This window comes from Amphiprion ocellaris, chromosome 11 (assembly GCF_022539595.1).
Source record: "Amphiprion ocellaris isolate individual 3 ecotype Okinawa chromosome 11, ASM2253959v1, whole genome shotgun sequence".
NCBI lineage: Eukaryota > Metazoa > Chordata > Actinopteri > Pomacentridae > Amphiprion > Amphiprion ocellaris.
Genome location: NC_072776.1, coordinates 23250329 through 23273812, shown reverse-complemented (window position 1 = coordinate 23273812; position 23484 = coordinate 23250329). Strand labels below are relative to the sequence as shown.

Here is a 23484-nt window from a genome sequence, read left to right as displayed (position 1 = left end):
TATTGTCTCGCTGGATAATAAATACGACACTGATTTAGACTATAAAATTAAGTGTAATCTCTTAAAACCGTGTTTATTAAACTGTGGGGGTTAGCAGGAGTACAGTGCTGCCGTCCCCTCCCGGTGATTGACAGCTCCTCAGCCCTGCCTGCGTCGCTCTACCCGGCCTCCGCCATCTTGCCTCTCCCTGCCTGCCAGAAGCCAAGTGCGGAAGTGGAAACGGCACTGTGCGGGCTCGGGGTTCCGCCTGTGGACGGCTTGCCAGATCCTCCAGCCGACACAGCCTGCTATCCATCCCATTTAACCGTTTCTAAAGCACCAGAAACCCGGAGGAGCGATGGCTGGACGGTTACCGGCGTGTGTTGTCGACTGCGGCACCGGGTGAGTTGTTCAAACCGGACCGCCGTGCAGACAAGGGGCTGGGGTGTCACCGAGAGGCTGAGCACGGTTACGGTACTGTCAGTGTCAGCAGCGACAGCAGCAACTGGGTGTGTTTGTCCGTCTCCTTGTATATGCACACAGCTAGCCAGTGAGCTAGTATGCTAACGTATAGCTAACTGTGACATATTACTATCTCATATTACGGTTGCGTTCCGAGATAAACCGAGCCAGGTCGTCTGAGCTGCTCTGGTGCACACAGTCGCCGCTTATTTTTGTTAAATCGTTTTCCGGCTTGTTAGCTACTTCCATCACTGGCGAGCTTTCATCACTAGCTGGAAGTCTGTTTTCCTACGGAAGGGATTTCATTACAACTCAGCTAGTGTTTGCTGTTGCGAGACTGAAACCTGAGTGAGGAAGGTTTCCCCCACCGCTGGTTTCATTCATTTGGAGTTATCAAGCCGTTATTGCAGCTCCAACCAAACGTTCTATGATTATTGACCTGATTTGCCACTCTGATGCCTTTGTCGGGAAAGTGGCCGTCGTATTAGCTAGTGCAATTCATAAATGGTTTTGCTCAGTAATGTAGATTTGAGCAGGCGCAGTACTACTTCCTATACAGCCTACACTTCCTCATTCACGCTTTTTAGTCCATATATGGTCGTTTCTCGGCATCCGAGCATGTTTTTTTGAACTTCTCTAATTTCTCCTCTTTATGAGGCTACTGATGTTCTTTACATTCATTTTTTAAAAGATATTTCAAAGCTTAGAATCGCCATGGCATCGTATGTTGTTTTCTAGGGCAGAGAAGGTAACACCTTGGCTCGTCCTGCAGCACTGTTTGTATTGATCGGGTGTGCTGTACAGGGCTTCTTTCTTACTTTACTACAAGGTAGAGTTTCACTTTTGATTGTCTGTCCTTTCGAAATAAAGGACCAACCTAAGTATGACATTTGAAGTACTGCTATTGGATTTTATTATTGTGTTCACATCATTTTTTCGAATCCCTCTTTGGTTAAGTATCTTTTAACAATATAGACATTTAGGTTCGACCAAGTAATAATAATAATACTAAGAATGATAGGAATGTCAGGTTAATTTTGGGGGCTAAAAGTGGTTTGCATTGCTTGCATGTAGAGGCTTGAACTCCTCACATTGCATACCTCCCTACTCAACCCCTCCCTCCAGGCTGTTCACCAGTCTGCTGCCTCTGATCTGCACTGGGACAGCAAAAGAAAGTGCAGAAGTGGGTTAGCCTGTGCTAATTTCTTCTCACCAAGCAGATGGCTTCTACTTTTCTGGCCAAGACATATGTTCCAGTATCTGTGACTACAAGAATGACTTTTTATCTGCACAAATAACATTTGCTCACCGGAGTACAGTTTAGGTTGATATTTGGTTTATAGTTGGGCTTTTTTAAGTGGAAACTTTGACAAACATTGGATTTGCAGCTGAGCCACAGTGTGCCAGTTATCTGCAGATGTTGTAAAGCGCTGAGGGAGTTCAACAGCTGTCTCTGAGTCATGCTCACAATGTCCAAATAGTGACAACTTCACTTCCTTCTACTCATGAACCTTCAAAGCGCCTTGGTTCCTATTCTTAGATTAGACTAGAAAGAACCGCCGAGTACATCTGGGTATAGTTTTGTTTAGGTTGCCTTTAGTGCACAGCTATCGTTACACCAAGGTGTCTGTAGCAGGAAAAATTATCAGGTGCAGCTAAGTGCAGTCAGAAGGTTAGGTGGAATAATTTGTCATCTGTATTTAGCAAACCAAATTTCAGCTAACTGACAGCTGATATCAATCTCCAACCAGTTTAAGTGACCTACATAACCAACAGCGGCCTTTCTGTTCTGTCCACCAGTTGCAAAAAAAAATGCAGATCTCCAGTTTTTGCTCTAATTTGCCAAAAATGGTATCAGGAGTTCAGCTTTTTGTGATCAGCTTCAGCTGTCATGTGTGATGATGTCCACTGTCAGACGTGTGGTATATTTTAAGCTTGTCAAGGCAGGTTGGAGTAGACAAGCTGGGACTGTTCTGTGGTATGAAGGTGTTCAGAATACTGCTGCTGCATTCTGTTGCTGTCAGCCCATGCTGTTCTTACTGATATGAGAAATCAGTTTTTTTCCCCTAATCGCTAGTTCCTTATTTTTAAGGATTAAAGGATTTTGATTACTGCAAGTTGAACATTTATGCACCTTTTAATTTTGTTTTGGTCTTCATCATCTGAGAAACTATTGTTTTTTTAGCTGTTAAATACTTAACATTGTTGATTGGTTAGTGACTGACTTTGACTTTGTAACGCTGGACAGGTGGCGTATGGAGGATTTATCAGTTGAACACTGAACATGGTTAGCTGTTTGCAATGGCTGAAAGTGCAGTTGACTAAAGCAGCAGAAGTGAACCAACATAAAAAAAAAACAACAATATTGATATGACTATCAGGAGAACACATCCAATATTTAGGTCTGGCTAATAAGTTTGGTTTTCTAGTTTGTATATTGTCTTTATTTATGAACTTATGTTTTCATTTATTTTAATGCCCCCTATGTACTCTTGTATTTATTTAATGTCTTTATTGTTCCCTCTTTATTTTAGAGCCCTTTTTCAATTTTGTCTTACACAACAAAGTAGCATATCAGTTGCTTTAAAATTCTCTGAGTTTGTACCTACAAGCGGATATACTTATGTATTTGCAGATATACAATATTTTGACAGTTTGCCTCTAGAAAAAACTGCACTTAGTTTTGTCAAACATTTGTTTTTTAACTATTTCTTTTGTTTTATCTGAAGCAACTTGCACTATTCTGTTTTACAGTGCTTGATAAATAGGTGCAGTTGCAAGATTAGATTATACTATAATGCTGTGTTTGTGCACCATTGTGTTTTCAGATCTTGACAAACCAACAGTTGTTCAGGTGAAGCTGAGAAAAAAAAATAGCAGTGTGCAGTCAGTGTTGCCTGCCAGTCAGTGTCTCGTAATATCACTGACGGGTGAGTTTATTTTACGCAAACAAACTAGACAGAAATCAGATTGTAAGTAAAATCTCTCCAGCTGAGAAATGGAATTTCCTTTTGTCTTCTAACTACACAGACACACATGCAACACACAGGCTTTTTTGAGCTGTTGATTATTCTTTTTCTCTTCTGTTACAATCAGTAAATAATTATCAATGTACTTTTATCATTTGTAAATGTGTGGCAGTTAAAAAGTTATTTTTTTCCAGATCTTATGTGGCCACAAGAAGTTGTAGTTTTGGTGTTTTGCCCTTAAGTAGTAGTGCCCACCATTATAGAGTGCTGTTTCTTAATCCTATATTTGTGCTTTCTGCGTGAATTCATTCTACACAAATGTCTGTTGTTGCCATATATATATATATATATATATATATATATATATATATATATATATATATATATATATATATATATATATATATATATATATATATATATATATATGTATAAATAAACATTTTCTGTCCTTTGGAAGATGCAATCTAGGGAGAAGAAACCTTTCATTCAAATTCAAAATCCTTAATTAACTTGTTTGTCTAAATTTTCAAAACAGGGTCTTTCTCGTGATCCCTGTCTACCTTTTACATATTAACAACAAGCCATGACAGTGTGTTTAGGACAGTTGGTCTGTCATAATTTTTCCAAATTATGTCTTTTAAATACTGCTGATGTGGTCCTTCCTGCTACTTTTTTGGACAATTCAAAGGAGCCACTGTTATGACCAGGATGTGGTCTATTATGCCCACAGTGCTTTGGCATTCGTCAGCAGTATCCTCTATCAGTCCCTTGGGCTGTGTGTGCAGGAAGTATGGACTCCTGTCTGGGTCTACTCCAGTCAGGACTACATCTGGTTAGCATGTGCCCTGCAAAGCACCACTCATACCAAGAAGAGAAGGCTGTAAACTGAAGTCCTTGATGTTAAGGCTGAAAGTATGCTCCCAGTGTCTAAACTGACTTGGATTTGAACATAGACATGGAAAAGTTGCTTATTGATCCCAGACTTGATTATTTTTTAGAAACATAAGTATGTTTTACATTAGTACTCACTTCTCTCTTCTTGTTAGCTTACTTTTTTACTGTAGAGAAGTAGGTAATGCAGCATTTAGCATTCAGCCCTGATGTCACAGTTACTTTATGTGAACGATGTTCAATTTATACATATTGCCCTTATTTTCCCCCCTTGACAGATATGAATAGTTCACTCAGTTTACCAATGCAACATGAATGGCTCTTTTTATGGACTCCCATTAGCAACGCTGCTGCCGCTGCTTTTGGCATCTAACCAGTGAGCCAAAGGACAGTGATGGCATTGATCAAAACGATAGCACACGTCTCGCCAAAAATAAACTAAACTCTCTCTCCCACAAATGCTGTGCCACCAGCGTGGCCGGTGTTGTTTTTTTGTTTGTTTTCTTTATATATATGTTGCTGCTTCCCTATAGTGAAACCTAATTAATTTCTCTTGCAGTTACACCAAACTGGGGTATGCAGGGAACACAGAGCCACAGTTCATCGTGCCATCATGTGAGTATTTTGCTGTGCATTGAATTCCCATCACAACAGCCCAACTGACCAGTGACAATAACAACTACCATGATGCTTCTTTGATACAACAAACATGTTTTCCTGTTTAGACAGCTTCATTTATTATTTGTTGTAATTAAATAAAATAAGCTCCAAAAGGATGTTTGAATTCTTCGTATTAACTTGAGATAATTCCTGTAACTGGTTCACAAACTAAAGGGTTTCTTTCTTATCCAGTTTTATACTTTCATGTGATATACAAAACCATCATGAAATGTTACGTATCAGTCAGCCTTTCTAAATTACTTACCCATTTAAATTCTCTGCACTGTATCCTCTGTAGTACTCTAAATTAAATTCTCTCTTTTCTTGTAAGGTATCGCCATCAAAGAGTCAGCCAAGGTCGGAGACCAGGCCCAGCGGAGGATGATGAAGGGGGTGGATGACTTGGATTTCTACATCGGAGATGAAGCAGTAGACAAACCCACATATTCCACTAAGGTACGTGACCCTGACAGCTTAGTTCACCCACAGATCAACTGGCAAAGCAATTACTGTGCTTCAATCTCTAAAGAAAGTAAAACATTCAAATGCTGACATTATCATTGTGCAGGTAATGTGCTGAAGGATTTACAAACTAGGCCAGGTAAAGGAGAGCCTGTTAACTCTTTAAATCTAGTAAATGCACTTTGCATCCAAATCCACATCCTGTCTTCTGAGTTGAATTGCTCTTGAAGTACTTTATGCAGGAAGTTGTAATGCAAATCAAATGCAACTTGTTGACTTGACTTTTCCAGCAATGTTAGTTGCTTTTGTCTGTGAAATATAGACTGCGTTCCGATATCCCTACTACCTAACTATATATAGTACAGTAGAAAACAAATTATATCCCATTACAGAGTATGTAAAATATAATATGCAAAAATATAAGGATGTCCAACTGCATCTGGTTGGATTTTGAAGTATGCAAGCCAGCATGCTTTTCAGTGTTGTCACATTCACTGCGGTGATGCTCACGAGAGTAAATGAGCTTGAGCTGCTGGGAGTGCACAAAGTCCCTCTTGTTTCATCATGTAATGTTGATACTAGTTGTTTGTCTATGTGCCAAAGAGTACCCTTGGTTTGAAATCACAGCAAAATGTCTGCAGTGTCTCCAACGTAGGGCTGACATAATATCCCACCCTTAGTGAAAACTAAATAAAAAACAATGGATTTGCTTTTCACTGTAATGATTCAAAAGTTGTGTTCACAAGCTGAGTGCAAGTCCCCTGTTGGCAAGTAGGCAGTGGTAATGCTGGACTCTGGGTCCCTCTAGGTAAAGTGGCCTTTAACATTTTTTTGTGTGGAGATAGAGGTGGGAGAGGCTAAACATCTGCTTGGTTTGCCACCTCTGTAAGTTGGCTCGTATGTATATAATACACACAGGAGCTAAATAAATACATAAATAGTACAATGACAGTTAATTCAGTAACACATATGTAAAACTAATGTGGCTAGTTGTGTAGTTTTCGTGTTTCTGATTGTTGCCATATTCCAGACAATCTCTATATAATTTACTCACAGTCACTGCCAGCATTTTATGGTGAGATACATCTATAAACACAATTTCACATACTGAAATAGTTTTTCCTTTACATAAAGGTTAAAATGAAAAATCTGCAAGTATTATCATATGAACATGGAAGATCTGTACACTTTGTACTGTTAAGAAATAAACAAGGAACAGGGTGTATGGACAGTCCATATAGTAACCAAGAAAAGAGCCTAAAAATTAAGGTATTGAAAATAACCTGTGACTCATGGGGCTAAAGGTGATTTTTCCTCTTTTTTCCTCTCATCCAAGCAAGAATTTATTTATTTAGTTTTATCCAAAGTTAAATAATAACAACAAATTCCACATTTACATATTGACTATTTAATGTATGCAATATGTTACAATGTTTAAATAATCCAGTTGTGACCTCCAGAGGTAAAACATGACATATTTAGTTGATTTTACTTTGTTGGAACTATAGGGTGAATTTAGCTTCTTACATCCACAACTATATAATGTGACTTGGTGATTAGATGGGACTGACAAGATGTTGTACAAGATGACCTAAATTTAGTATATGTTCTGTGGCATGGCTGACTGAGTGTGATTTCATCAGATGCTGTTATTCCTGGCTATCTGGGACTCCATGCATATTACTAAAAAAAGATAAGAACAGGCTGTTCGTGTCTCAGAGCAAAAAAGCATTTTTATTTAACTGTAGTCATTTCATTTCAGTGTTGCTGTAAGCCAGTTCATCAGTGTGAAAAACACCTGATCTGTGTCCCGGTTTTGCGCACTAACAGCTCTTTTTCACTACAGGAGATTACTAACCCATACCTGAACTAAACATGCAAGAAAAGTACCAAGGACTTCGAAAACTTTCTTTAATAAGAAACAATGAAAAGCAAGTTTTCCCCACATAAAAAATGGAAGACTTTGTTTCACTGTCACCTCTTCAAGTTTATAAAATAGCCACCAACTTTGCGTTACAACTTGTCAAAAGGTTCAGGTTATAATGAACTTCATGTTACAGGTCATTATGTTCCTGCAGTGGAAATAACCTATAGTTTTGTAGTATGGAGTGTTCACATTGGAACTAAACTTAGCGTGCTGTTGTTGGACACTATTCTCCTGCAATGTAGTGGAATAGTCTGAAATCATTAAAAGCCATTGTGAAATGGTATGAAACTGTTCCACCACACAGCACCTCAGAGAACAAAGAACAGTTATTGCATTTCAATCAATGCATTTCCTTGTTCTATATGTTAATTGGAAGTGACATTGTAAACCTACAGTTTTACTAACGTCCAGTGACACATTTATTGTGTAAATTGCTGTCAGTCAGTCTTTTTTTCTGATTACATGTATGCTAACTGCAAAAACCCAACATTAAAACATCCTTACTCATGCAGTTAGTATGTCACATGGCACTATGGACACAGAATATGGCCCAGGAGAACCTAAATGGAGACTAGCCATAATTATTGTTATTCATAACACTTAATTTAAGGAATGTAACCGGACATGAACATCGGCTGCTGCATTTCGTGTTAATCAATATTCTCTGGATGTTGTTCTAAATCGTTCACTGAACTACCTCCATGTTTCAGTGTTGTAAATGACGGCAGTCTGCTTTTAGGGCTGAGTCAGGCGTATCAACTGCATGCTGTCATTAGACAGTTTAGACATTGTTGTCACAGTATTGGTATTAGACAATATGATGATAATACTGTGAAAACTGCAAGAACCTTGAAACTAGAAAATAGCCTGCTTGGCAACTCCTAGTCTGGGCTGCTTTCATATACTATATAGTATCTACAGTATATGATCACTTTACTGCATTTATCAGTGTTTATTTTCTATTAGTATTTATATTCATGTATTTATCCAGCTGCCTTGGAATCACAGGTGCATTATTCTAATTAACTGAACTCTTTCATTAGTGGCCAATCCGTCATGGAATTGTGGAGGACTGGGACCTAATGGAGCGCTTCATGGAGCAGATCATCTTCAAGTACTTGAGGGCTGAGCCTGAGGACCACTACTTCCTCCTGGTAAGGGTCTTTTGAAACATGGACAATCCAACACTAGGAACATAACATTTAGCCACAAATAACGCCTTTTAGCAGCCAAGTAACAAATGAAACGCTGTCTTCTGAATATATTGTGTGTTTATTCTTTGTACCATTTCATATATGAAGATATTATTCTAATGATAAACCAAGCAGTTCTGTTTCCTGCTTTTAGTCAGATTTCTACTTTTTAAGTCTGAGTTTGTTACAGAGTAAATGTACTCATTCTTTTGTTTGCAGACAGAGCCTCCACTGAACACACCAGAAAACCGAGAGTACACTGCTGAGATCATGTTTGAGTCCTTCAATGTACCAGGGCTGTACATCGCTGTGCAGGTCAGACTCATGCTTAGATGTGTAGTTTGTCTGTAAATAGAAAGTGTGTATTAAAGATGGATGTAGCCTCTGGTTCTGAAAATCGAAAGCAATATGCAAGTGCCTAACACTTACTTACATTAGCAGGGAGCAACTCCTTTGTTTGCAGAAAGCAGCCTGCTTGTATAGATGTCTATAAGAAATCGTACTGTGTAGCCAGGTCTTTTTCCGCCACTCTGTGTCAGCACTGGAGAACATACTGGCTGAAGCGCAGTGTCATTCTGCTATAGGGGAAAAACACTTGCTTGTTTGTATTTATTTATTCATTTAACATTTAGCAATTTGAGTCTTTGTTGTAGAGCAGTTTTAGAGAGACGGGAAAGGTAGGGAGAAGAGATGGGAAAACGACATGCAGCAAGTCCTTTGGCCGAAATCGATCTATGGCCATAGTAGCCTGCTCAACCAGGTGAGCTACTGGGCTGGCCTTGGTTGTTTCCATTTAAACTAGTTACACTAATCTTGGGTCATGTTAGGTTCAAGGTACATCAGTGCTGCCAGTGCAGTATCGTAATGGTGGAACTGTTCTGATGGAGCATTTGCACACCAGGACTCAGGACGTGAGGCCATCATCAAAATGGCAAATTCACGAAAAGCGCCAAGCACGACTGCCTTGTTATGTGATCCAAACTGTGCAATGGCAAAACTTATTTTCAGCATAAAGGTTGGTGCTTGCAGGTTGTTTCTGTTTCCCATACTAAAGATTTTTAAAATGAATATGCACCACAAATGACAGGCACTTTTGTAATCAAAGTCAACATCTGATGAGTCAGAACAATGAGAAAATAATTCAATTCAATTCAATTCAATTTTATTTATATAGCGCCAATTACAGTCAAATTGTCTCGAGACGCTTTACAGAACTTCTCACGTGATCTGCTATCTAATTGAAAGATTTCCGAATGAATTAATAGTCTCAAAAGCTAATTTCAAGATGTAAATTATGGTCCAATTTAGAGAAAGACACATAATGAAGTAAATTTTAGTGCAGGTCTACCTTGTGATTGACATGAGATTACTATGTCACTGTACATAGTGTCCTCAGGTTCTCCACTCAGATCAACACTCCAAGAAGCAAGATGGCACCAGCCAACTTCTAAACTCGGATGGCTACGTCCATCTTTTATATACAGTCTAAATGTGAGAAAGATACTGTACGATCAGGAAATATCCTTTAGACTATATCACTTTTTGGGCATGTGTACTGATTCATAATGTGACCATATGACTAGTTACTATTACAGCGAAGCCTAGTAATTCACATAAAGGTACTACAGAACAGCAGTGTCAAAGCATGAATATACTGTGCAGTATATACTTTATCAATATGTCTGACATTTCCCTGTCTGTATGGGTGGCAGGCTGTGCTTGCTCTAGCAGCCTCCTGGACCTCCAGACAAGTGGGAGAGAGGACACTGACAGGCACCGTCATCGACAGCGGAGACGGTGTTACCCATGTAATTCCTGTGGTAAGTTTCCCTTACCTGTCAAAAAGTCATGGTTCTTTCAATAATCACACTCTCAAGCACAAACTTATTGGTTGTTATATTACCAACATTTATATGTAAATATAGAATATTTTGCACTGTGTGTTCCCTTATGGCTATGTAGTAGTTTGGCATATGGTAATATCTATTGTGTTGTGCTCTGTTTAAACATCTTTCAACACATTTGTGCCAGTTTATTTTCATAGCAGCTTGTTATTTATACAGAAACTAGGTAGGAGCTTTTATAAACATCAGTTCCTTAAGTGGTCTTGCACTTCAATTTTAGAGAGGTGTGATGCTTTTTTTTGTTTCACCCTGAATAACATTTCAGTTGATTGTTGTGTTCTTTATGGTCATTTGTTGACTGTTAAACACAGATGGCTTACATTTAACTGTTTTTATGAGCCGCAGTGTGTAAAATCCATTTGTTAAAAGGTGTTATATTGAGGTTTTACACTGTATGGACAACCTGTTGACTTGCTAAATAACTGGATAGTGTTGATGTGTAAAAGTAGGCAAGAGTGTTTCAGAGGTTGGAAGGACTTACTCAGTTTTTCAAAATGTGCTTGTGGAATATATTTAGTGGCTGGCAGGCCAAATCAGCATGTCTGTAGCCACTGCTGAACATGCACAAAAAAATAAGTCAAACACAGCACTGTTGTGATGTGGAAGGCCTGGCAGGACACAGATCTGATGAAAACAAATCAGGCTTTAACAAGTGGAGACTCTGTGTCTCTTTGTGTAATCAGTGCATGTTATTCTGTTATGTTGCACCTTAGATGATATCCTCTCTTTCTTTCTCTCTATTTTTTCCCGGTCTCTCTCAGGCTGAAGGTTACGTAATCGGCAGCTGTATAAAGCACATCCCCATTGCAGGCCGAGACATTACCTACTTCACTCAGCAGCTCCTGAGGGAGAGGGAGGTGGGCATCCCACCGGAGCAGTCGCTGGAGACAGCCAAGGCAGTGAAGGTAGGTTTGCCACAATTCCCACCAGTCATTTCCTCTGCTAAGAAAGCAGTTATTATACTTATTCATTGTGTCACCAGTTGGATTAACACATTGTTCTGTTATGGTTCTAAAAGCAGATAACCCCGGCATGGATTCCTTTGCTCTAGCATGGAAGAAATATGTGTGTACATGTTATTAAAAACAATTCCTAAACTGTAAAGCCCTTTTCAGACATGCACTCCTTTTCTGTTAATCTGACATCACCTGAATGTGTCGACTTCATGTCTGAATGAACACCCAGCTCACTTTTTAAGTCACAAAATCACAATGCACCTTTCTCATTCTCTGTGCCCTACAATTTCATATCTAAACTGAAACGTCCATAGAGATGAACTTATCTGTGATGTTTGTAATGCAATGTCAGATTAATGAGACACACCAATAATGAATGTAATCCAGGCTTTGACAGCATGTTACAGTAGCTGAACTTTAGTTTGTTGCTTCCAACAACAGGATCCATATGAGCGTGATCAAAACAGAAGAGATGCGCATCAAACAAACAGCAGCAGTAATTTCATTAGTTACTTGTAATTCTAAATTGTTCCTGACATAGATATTAAACTCTGTCTAAATCTAACAGCAAGTTCCACCATAAACTTTCTATCATATTAGACTTGGTTAAGTCATTTGATATATAGTGGCCGTCCTCAGGTTGAGTTCTGGGTTCCATCAGAGCTGTTGTGGTATTTTTATTTTATTGTTCGTAGAGTAGTAGTTAGATTAGCATCATACATGGGCAGATTTTCAAGTTTAGGAAATATATTAGACAGCTTGATACATTGCTTTTTGTTTAGATTTTTTTTCCATTAGTGTATTATTGTCATGCATTATGTCACATAATGAGCTTTCCAATCTCGCATGAATGACAAATATTGCATGCACACTATGGCTTTCTCCATCACTGTAGTAGGTATGCCTGACTGAAGATATGAGCACGATTAGCATAAAAGTAACCTACCTCTAACCAAATGACAGAATGCTGCAGATTTAGAAGACCAGTGAAACCAGTCGTGTCATAGAATGTGTGTTCATTTAAAAACTGTGATTATTTGTACTTTACAACAGATGGATTTGCCAGGACAGTGATGTCACATGAATTCAGTATTTTATCAAAGACTTTATGGACAGTTGACTTGCACATACTATAAGTAAAGGTATATGTATATAGCCTAAAATGATATGAAATTATTTTTTTTTTTGGCAAAATCTATAACACTTTGTAGCTTTTCATTTGTATGTGCGCAGATTTGGAGTCTTGTAAATAAGCTACTTATTAAACACTAGTAGTAGGAGACACTTTTCATTCTTTGCAGTAGGAATGCTTCTGTTAGAAAAGATGCATCGAACTCCAGCTTCATTTGCCACAGTGACAGCACAAGACTGTTCTTCAGTTTGAAAAATGAGATAGCCAAGTGGAATTTCACGGTGTTCTACATGACAACACCAGATGGCACTCTCGGTCTGCCTGTTACATGCAGCCTGTGTCCTTCAGCAACTCAATACTTTTAGTTTCTGATAATGAATCAAACTGAGATCAAATCAAGCTTGAGATGGTTGTTTTGTGCGACATAACACAATAGCAGCACAGATTTAAGGATGAACCATACAAGTTCCTCTTTGACAGCTGAATTTGTTTCAACAAAAGTGTCCAAAAAATATTTTTATAAGCCAGTTTGCAACGCTCCAGGTCACAATTTGATATTACTTTATGTTAGTTGCGTTTTATCTGTTGTTACTACTCCTGTCAGTCACAGCATTTTATTGATTCACCTCAATTCTCCACAATTCCCTCATGTTTATTCAATAGCTTGTTATCCAGGACTTTGTTCTTGATGTCAAGGACCATTCTTCATTACCCCAGCACAAACAAACAAGAAATAATGTGAATTCAAATAATTAACACAAGTATTGAGGTGATGCTTGTTGTGCATATGGCCAATCATGTCTGGAAATGTTAATTCCACTGCTGTCTGGCTAGCCGCAGAACCCACATTCCCTTCAAATCAAAATAATGACATCTTCTCTGAATACAGTAAACTGTTGTGTGCTGTCCTGATTGTTCTTCCATTACACAATGATAATAAAAGTGTGACAAATAGAGGTGGAATGATTTAGCTGGTAAATTCAAATTGTACTAACCCTGTTACATTTTTACAATCTACTATACGAAAACTAACACAATGTTACTGGTCTGCCCATCAGGAGCGGTTTAGCTACGTGTGCCCAGATCTAGTCAAAGAGTTCAACAAGTATGACACAGATGGCTCCAAGTGGATCAAGCAGTACACCGGCATCAATGCCATCAGCAAGAAGGAGTTCACCATCGATGTGGGCTACGAGCGCTTCCTGGGGCCTGAGATCTTCTTCCACCCAGAGGTTCGTGTGCAGAGCAAATCAAAGCAGGAAACACAATGTTATTAAAACTATAGATAACTGAAACCACCATACCTAGTTTTGTCAGAGCATTGCACATAGTGGCCGCTGACTACATTAGATGTCAGTTACATTGGAGTTGCATCACAAGACCGCCCACAAAATCTCACAACAGCACCAAAATTAACATACATGAAAAATCCATTGCCTTGCCTTTGTGCAAAAAAAGAAAACATAGAGATGGTGGACATAGAAATGTGGGACACAAAGGACTGCCTGTCAGTTTTATTATCACACAAATGTGATGTTAATTGTTCAAATCTAGGTTGTAAGGTTGTACTTCACTGTAAGTCCTTTTCTTTATCATTTTTAAGAAACAAATAGACTATTATTAGATTATTGTATTAAATAGTGAATTAAAAAAGAATGAAACACTTCAAATAATATGCAATAATATAAAATCTAGTTTTTATAATAGATGAATTGTTGACATACGCTGTACATTAATATGTACATAAACTTCCTTTGTATTTGCTTACGACTATTTCATAATGGCTTGTAAACTTGGAATTACATGTTTGTATACTGCTTATAAATGCTGAATGGGGGACTTGGAATATAGTTTTACCTCAATTAGAAACCTCTCCATGCGGTCCAAACCTCATCCAACCCGCTGTGCTGCATCAATCACATGGCTACTCTGTTGATGTTCTCTATTTCTGATGATAGACAAACATTCAAGCTATTTAACTGAACATCACTCGGGCATATTTTGGTATACAGTAAGTACATTCAGTATCTTTGTTACATGCACAGCACAGGATGACATGTCTTTGTTTCCTCACCATCACAGTTTGCCAACCCTGACTTTACTCAGCCCATCTCTGAGGTGGTGGATGAAGTCATTCAGAACTGCCCTATTGATGTCAGGCGTCCTCTCTATAAGGTAAGCTGGCCTGCAATACTCTTGCATCACATCTTATTAGAGGACTGTTTTTCTCTTTCTCTGTATCTTTGTTCTGATTGAGCCATCGTAGGACACCAAAGACAATGTTAAAAGACTTGAAAGATTGTTTACTGTTCACCAAGACTGGCTTTGACTATACCATGAGTTATTACAAAGCCAGTCTATGACTTTGCCTAATAGACAAACTGCTGTTGTGAAAGCAGTGCAATTATTTTTTCTTAGTTTCGAGCAAATGAGCTTGGTTACAGACAATGGATGTTTTTGTTTTAACTTTTAGCTAATTAGAAGAGTCATGCTTTGGTGTTGTCATTCTTCAGGGACATCAGTGGTTAGATTTATAGGCCATTGTGTTTATCGAGGAATATTTCTAGGGCTGCAGCTATCGATTATTTTAGTAGTCTCGTATTCTGTCGATTATTCTGGTGATCAATCAAGTAATCAGATTCCGTGCTTGACATGCGCGTTACAGCATCAAATGCGTAAGTGAGCGCACTGTGCAACAGAAATAACCGTCCTGGCGGAACGCGGGCAGGCATCTGTGGTATACTGTACATATACAGTAAAGTACAGGGGTATTGTATCCTCCCTTCTCAGCACCGCTACGACCATGAGCTCAACCTGTTTCTACCAGTTTTACTTTCTGTTTTAATTCTTAAAAAAACATATGTAGTCATTTATGTACAATACCCCTGTACTATACTATAATCGTATGGTACAGGGGTATTGTACATATATAGTATAGTACGGGGGTATTGTACATATATAGAATAGTACAGGGGTTTTTAACTAAAACTCAAAGTCATGGGAACCTACATGCATGTAGTTGGTGATGCAGAAATCACATCAATATGTTTTTATGTTTGGTCCGTCTAAACTGCTGGTACTGCAGCTGATAGAACACAACTAAGAAAACTGATTAGATTATTAGTTTTTATTACAGAGAATATTCAGTCAGTAACATTAGTTTCACTTTGATTTAGCCACAAATTAAAGTGATTTCCTTCTTTTTGAGACACTATCAGATCTACATGCACTTCAATACAATATCATGTTTAAATATGTGAAGTTTGATAGTTTTATTGTGCAGCTGTCTGTTAGAAATAATCAGCTGCATTGATCGGTAAAATAAATACATTATGCATGTTTAACAGTTTTCTACCAGCATTCCTGTCTTACATAATTTCCAGTAGCAGCTTTTTACCATCACGAATTTTTCTGTTTCTCGTTGTTCTCTATTAAAATGACCTGTTTGCAATCATTTCATTTTATGCAGAAAACGAGTTAGATGATGCGTTAAATGCCTTTTTTTGTGTGACGAGTTTGTAGCAGAAATTCTGAGTTAAAAAGGAAAGTTGAAAACCACCTTCATACCTGTTAACTCTGACTGAGGTTTTAGTTTTTATTGAGCCGACTTACACAAAGAAAGTCTGACTATGTTGAACTGCCTTCGTAGTTCAGCCTCTGATCTACTAAGCCGAAGCTGTAAACACTAGAAAAACTGGGCCGGTTAAAGTAGAAGCCTCCGTCAAATTTAAAATCACATGAAGTCTGAGTCTGGACTCGCGGTCCATCAGTTAGTGACCGGGGGTCTAGTATGTAGTGGATTATACAAAGCTTCGATTCAGAGAATTTTGACTTGAATAATTTTAGTAATCAAATTACTCAAATAACTGGAGGAATCGTTTTAGCCTGAAATATTTCCCATCCCAGTGTTGTGCCCTAAGATAGACTGTTTTCCCAGACTGGCTGGCCTGCACCCATTTGTATGTTACTGGTGTTAACAACTTCTTATTCTACATCCCTGTAATCCCCATCACCTTTTTCTTCCACAGAACATTGTTCTGTCAGGAGGCTCCACCATGTTCAGGGACTTTGGGCGCCGTCTGCAGAGAGACTTAAAGAGGACGGTTGATGCCCGACTGAAGATGAGTGAGGAGCTGAGTGGAGGCAAGCTCAAGGTGAGAGGAGACATTAATTTATACGCAGCACGGATCGATATTGCTCAACAAAACACAATTACCGTGTGAGCAGTTGCACTGAGAGAAAAGTCCTCTCCCTCTACAAATACTGTTGGTACAGAAACACATTGAATGCAGATCAACTAATTTCAATTGCAAATTCATGTATTAAAAATGTAATAAAGCCTTGAAACCCACAATCAAAATGTTTTAGCCTCAGGTAAAAGTCAGATTGTCTGTCTGACCTCCTCCTTAACTGGTCAGGTCATGAAGGGGATACCTGTGATCCATCTTGATGAGATGATTTGTAGGTGTAAATCTACCTCAGTCATGAATGAAGCAAATTGTGTAGCTAATGTAGCTACAACATTCAAAGATATGTTAATAGGTTTTGTCTGCAGCCAGCAGTAGCTTTACCCAAATATCACGTACATCAGTGCAATTAACTTCATGTATTTATAGATCCATGCATTTAGAGATAGATAATCATGTATTTATGGATAGGCTGCACGGTTAGCACAGTCACCTCACAGCTAGAAGGTCCTAACCTGGGATCTTTCTGTGAGGAGTTTGCATGTTCTCCCTGTGCTCCAGCTTCTTCCCACACTCCAAAGACATGCTGAGGTTAATTGCTGATTCTAAATTGTCCATCAGTGTGAGTGTGCTTGATTTGTCTGCCTCTCTAATAGACTGGTGGCCTGTCCAGGGTAAAGACTACAGCCCACCACAACCCTGCAGAGGGTAAAGCAGTGTGTAGATAATGGATGGATGGATAGATAGATCCTCAGTATGTGTGCAAAACAAAGACAGAGCATCAAGTGCTCAGATTTAAAAGAACTGTTCAAGAGATATTAGGATTTAAGATTTCAGATGTCTTTTTTAAAAGCCCTTACAGTTTAATTCAGTTTCGTCTGCCTCATGTCTTCCCATTACTACACCCATCCCTCCCATACTGTTGTTCCCAAAGTGGCCCAGATGTAACTGATCCCCAATTTTTTCTGTGTGCTCCCTCCGCAGCCCAAACCAATCGATGTCCAGGTTATCACTCATCACATGCAGAGATATGCAGTGTGGTTTGGTGGATCAATGTTAGCATCAACTGTAAGTATTTCAAACATGCAGTCACACTACTTCATCAACATGTACTAGTCATACCTTGTGACAGCAGGATGACATCTGCTTTTAATTTCACTAACATAATGCCTTTCTTCTTGTGGACCATACAAGGGCATGCAGTACTTCTATAAAATCCTTATTTGTTGCGCAATTTATTTTAGTCCTGCTGAGTGGAAGTGAATCCTGTGGGTGGTTGTGACATTTCATTATTCTTTTTTCCCCTGTCTTGATAAGTTTTTTCAGTGAGCTAGGCTGATAATTTCACCAGCAGGAAATATGACTAGGAGCATAGGTCTCTGACAGTTGATTTGCAAAAGGCTAATTGATGTTAAAATCTAATGGAATTGTTCCCCAGATAAGATTAATTACTCCTTTTATGTCTCCGGATTTCAGTTAAAGAAAGTTTATTGCTCTATATTTCTACCTTCCAGAATGTATCCTGCATTGAGGGCTAGTTTATCAGCATCATCGTCTGAGTATCATAGTCCTGATTTAATTTAGTGAACTCACAGTATTGACGGTTTGAGCACATTGACTCCAACATTGCCACACCTCAATTCCTGTACTCTGACGAGGTCTTGTTTCAGCGTGAAGTTGTTTGCTGCCTGCCACCCTTAAGTGTAGAAGTGAGAAGGAGAGAAGTTGTGTCAATAAACAAGTCCAAAACTAAGCAGAGAGACAAGCACTCTATGCTAAACTGTTTTAAGATTTGATAACTGAGTTTGTCTGTCCAGAATTAATGTTTCACATATCAGAAATGCCATTTCGACTAATTATAGTTACAATGTGACTATTCAGAATTGTTTTTCTAGATATTAATAATGTCATTCTGACCATTCAATATGATCATTAGAGATATGTGTAACTCAGTTTCGGCGGGTTACAATGATTGCTATAGATATCTCATTGTGTCACTAGTCTAGCGCGTATTAGCAAGGACTTTGTGGAGAACATGAGGTTCATTCATCAGAGACTTGCAGTTGAAATTTCCCTGAACTTTAGCCACAGGCTGATGTGGTGGTAAAACAGCTTGTAATATGCAGTTACAGTTACTGTGCCATAGTATCTGCAGTGTGTTGCACAAAGCCAGCAGTCTTATTCAAGATATCTGTAATTTCATTTTGACCAGACGTAATTTTAGTTTTAATTCCAACTTAGTTCAAGAGTCTTAAAAAGACGATGTAAACATATTGAATATACCATTAAAGATATCTTGAACTAGAATTATTACTAGTCAGAATTAAACCAAAGATATTTAAAACAACTAGAACTTAATTCAGCCGCAGATATCTGCAATGTACATTGTAAATATCTGCAGCTAATTTGGAGATATCTGTAATGATAAATCCAATACCAGTAACTGGTAAAAGTAACGTCATTTGTCTCTGGAGTATGAGAGGTTTTCCTCCCTCTTGCAGTAGTGATGTAAACAATGCAACCGCCCCATGCATGCTCCCAAGTTAAAAGTCATTCATGTACACTTGCAGGTATTGGATTGACTATTGCAGTTTATTGCCAGCCGACATTGTATTGAATTGTATTGATAATAGAGCTTTGTTACCCTATGACTGAATTAACCACGTAACGTTATGTACAGCGATTGTATAGGTAGTCCACTTGTCTAATGGTAAATGAGCAATGACCAGCACTATTTCATTACAACAAAATTAAATGTGAATATATGTGTCTAAACGTAACATGGATAAAGCTTTAGTAGATGACCTTGTTTGTGTATAAGATTTCTGCCTATGTCACATCAGATAGGTTGTCATCTGCAGTGGTGGTGAAAACTCACATGATCACTCAGTACTTTACAATTTCATCAAAGTAGTCTTTTGTTATTGTTTTGATTGAGAGACCTCTAGATGCAGAAATTACAAACTGGGGATTTAAAAAATGAAATTATTTGATTGTTATACACACGTGGGCAAAATTGTTGGTACCCCTCAGTTAATTAAAGAAAAACCCACAATGGTCACAGAAATAATTTGAATCTGACAAAAGTAATAATAAATAAAAATTCTATGAAAATTTTCCAATGAAAATCAGACATTGCTTTTGAACTGTGGTTCAACAGAATTATTTAAAAAATAAACTCATGAAACAGGCCTGGACAAAAATGATGGTATCCCTAGAAAAGACTGGAAATAATGTGACCATAGGGACATGTTCAATCAGGGTGTGTCCTCTAATTAGCATCACAGGTGTCTACAAACTTGTAATCAGTCAGTCGGCCTATTTTAAGTTTAGATTTGGTTAGTTTTCCCGAAGAAGCTATATGTGAACCTTGATCGATTACTGTTCAAAATTCAGTGATACTCTGTTTTTGCAGTTGCTGGCTCTGATAAATGTTGCTTCCCCCCCCCCCCCCCCTTTTTTTTTTAAAGACAGCATGCCTTTCAAACTCAGCGATGAGTTTTGGGGTTCAGATGATTAAAGATTGAGTCAGAGTAGGCATTTGAAAGAGAGAGAAAGACTTCAAACTTTATTTAAATTTCTCAGTTTTTAGTATGATGGAAAGCATAGTACATGTTGTTTACATAGTAAGCCTGTATGCAGTAGCAGAAAAAAATGCAGAGTTTATATTTCACGTTTTAACAGTTACTGTTGTACCACCTTATGTCACATATGTCTGACAAAAGGTCCTTGGTACAAAGAAAGTTTTGCTTTTACAACAACAGCATATCAAAACAAGAAAAGCTGTCCGAGAGCACAGTACTCCGCCAAGGCTGTTCAGTTCCCCATATGGCATTGTCAGGAATGCAGCACATTTTTTTTTTTTTTTTTTTTTTAGAAATGCAACATTTGTTTATTAGCTATTGATGATCAGAAATCACTGCAACATAGAATGTGGGCATTTAATATAGATGTACCCACAAACAAAATTACTGTGCACTGAGCACAGGCGTGTGTTATGTATGTGTACGTTATGTATGGATACCGAATTATGTGACCTAAATATGTAGCAGGACTTGGAAACACCCCCACAATTTAATCAATTGTTCTTTGTATCATTTCTGACTGACATAAGTCCCAGCAAGTCAGCAGTGGTGGATTTATAGTAGGATCGCAATCATGTGATCGTCAGAAGGCAGCTGACATAGCGTTCACTTGTTGTCATGGCTACAGTGACGCTGTGCTGCTATCTTGCAATGATACAGAAATCTTTAACAAATCTGTGGATCCAGACTATAAGCCGCATCACTGCCAAAATCTACTCACTTGGTCCTTGTGTCATTTCTGACCTTCCCTGAAAATTTCATCCAAATCCATTAGTCCATTTTTGAGTAACGTTGTAGACACACAGACAGACACACAGACAGACGGACACAGACAGACACACAAACAGACACACAGACGGACAGACAGACGCCGATCATCACATAACTGCCATATTCCTTGGCGGAGTAATAAACATGTAAATGTATGCAACATTTAATATGTTGATGTGCTTTTTCTGTCTTTTTTCCAGCCTGAGTTCTACCAGGTTTGCCACACCAAAAAGGACTATGAAGAGATCGGGCCGAGCATCTGTCGCCACAACCCTGTGTTCGGAGTCATGTCGTAACTTTTGGACCTTAAGAGTCTAACAGTTACAGGGAGGGGAGGGGGAGGGGAGGGGAGGGGAGGGGCGGTGACGTTAGGCTGTGCTTTTCGATTACTCGTTCAGTTATGGATGTGTAGGGGGGGATGAGAAGGCGATCCAGAAAGAGATAATAAAAAAAAAAGAAAAGACACCAGACCAAACACAGATGGGCTGGAGATTTTATTGTGAATGTTCCTTTTTTCCCCAGTTTCTTTCTTTTCTATTTTTTTTTTCTTTTCAAAATGAGGGAAAACGGTTTGTAAGCCAAAACAGTTTTAACATTTCTGGATCTGTTTCGCAACATGCAGTGAGAGATGATGATAAAGATGACGATGATGATGGTGCTGGCGGATGTTGGCGTAGGATGACGACAGTAACATTGATAAAAAACTTCCTGACACCAGAACATATTATTTATGTTTATAGAACATGGGTCCAGGCAAGATTGATGACTCTCACGATCAATGACAAGTTTAGAACATATTATTGTCTCCTTTTATTTCCAGCATTTTCTTTTCAGCTTCAAATGCACATGTCTGTGTATCATGGTAAGAGCTTGTTTATATTTCATACAAAAGTTTTTTATATGTAAAACTTGGGAAATCAGGGGTAAAAAATTTAAAAAAGCATACCAGTATCAGCAAGAGACTGTTTTAATCCACGATGCAGCTTTGATACGCAGTTTTTTTGTTTGTTTTTTTTGGAATTTGAGCAGGTGCTCTCCTATTATTCGCAATGTGTCATCGCTGTCTGCCCTTTAATTCTCTGTACATGAATTCACATCTGCTTTCACTTTAGACCATGTCAGGTTTCCACCTCTGATGCAGTGAAAGAAAAGAGAGAGGACTTACTGAGGTTATAAAAATGAAACTGAATAAGAATGACTGTCAGACCAGTATTGTTAGACTAGATTTTTTTTAATTAAATACCAAATTATTAAAAGAATGCGATTTGTGTATTTAATGCCTTGCAACATTCCAATAAAGGCTCAAATTTGTTTCTAAGCATTGGTGTTCTTCTTGACTTCTTTCATTTCTGCTCAGTCAGCTAATGTTTTATATTATTAATTCCAATTTTTCCTAATCAGTAATGTCAAATATGCATCTTAAGTAATGTAATTAGTTACATTTGTATAAATGGGGTAGTAAAATATATATTTTTAAAAGTCTCCTGTAAATTTGATTTTTTTAACTCCTTTCTCACCACATATATATATATGATTTTTCAATGATAGTTGAAGCTTGTGTACAACCAGTCATTGTAAAAACCTCAGGATTTATATTAGCTTTGACATGCCATAGTTTCACTGGCTCTCTGATAGAGTGGTGACCTGTCCAGGGTGTCCCCTGTCTTCACCCTAATAGTCCATGAGCCAAGTAGGTCAAATTGGGGTCATCGGTACCACTTTGGAGGGCAGATTCACATATGCATTTCTGTTAAGAATTATATCCTTAGGAACTATTCCTGTATGATAGAGATGCACAAGTGGCAGCTTTGTGTGATATATCCAAGGTACTTCAATACAATTTTCTAACCTCTGGTACGGTAAAATACAAGCATATAAAGTGATTTAAATACTAACTACACTCATAAAAGACATTCAGAATCATTTAAAACTATGACGAGCTCATTACTGATATGCTGTGACACAAAGAACTCAAAGGAATGTTTTTGTCTACACATTTTAACTGAGAAATTGATATTAAAGCAGCGTTTAACAATATTTTTGGTCATTATCCTTCTTTTAGATTGTTAACACTCCATCACTTATGTAATACATCTTTAGTGTGACATAGAGCAGGGGCAAATGTTTCCCTTATAACCTTTAACATCCTGACCACCTCTGTGGTTGTGCTTTGACCTTTACATGGAAGTATTCAGGTTTATACAGTTTGTAAACATATGTGTACTGAACAGTACTATTAATAATCAAGTACGTACTCAATGTTACATCCAAGTCAGCTGACTCCAGCCCCCCCACAACCCTACAGAGGAATAGGTGGTTTATACAGTGGGTACGGAAAGTATTCAGACCCCTTTAAATTTTTCACTCTTTGTTTCATTGCAGCCATTTCCTAAAATCAAAAAAG

At 38.2% G+C, this 23484-nt stretch overlaps 1 protein-coding gene across 1 annotated transcript; it reads left to right on the top strand.

Moving 5' to 3' along the window:
* Positions 1–186: 186 nt before the first annotated feature.
* On the top strand, positions 187–22398 carry LOC111564208 (actin related protein 3). Its single transcript, XM_023263654.3, has 12 exons — positions 187–381; positions 4864–4919; positions 5296–5420; positions 8397–8507; positions 8766–8861; positions 10259–10366; positions 11212–11355; positions 13597–13770; positions 14621–14713; positions 16567–16692; positions 17710–17793; positions 21281–22398. Exons 1-12 carry the CDS (start codon positions 338–340, stop codon positions 21374–21376), a joined length of 1257 nt encoding a protein of 418 aa, XP_023119422.1. The 5' UTR covers positions 187–337; the 3' UTR covers positions 21377–22398.
* Positions 22399–23484: the final 1086 nt, after the last annotated feature.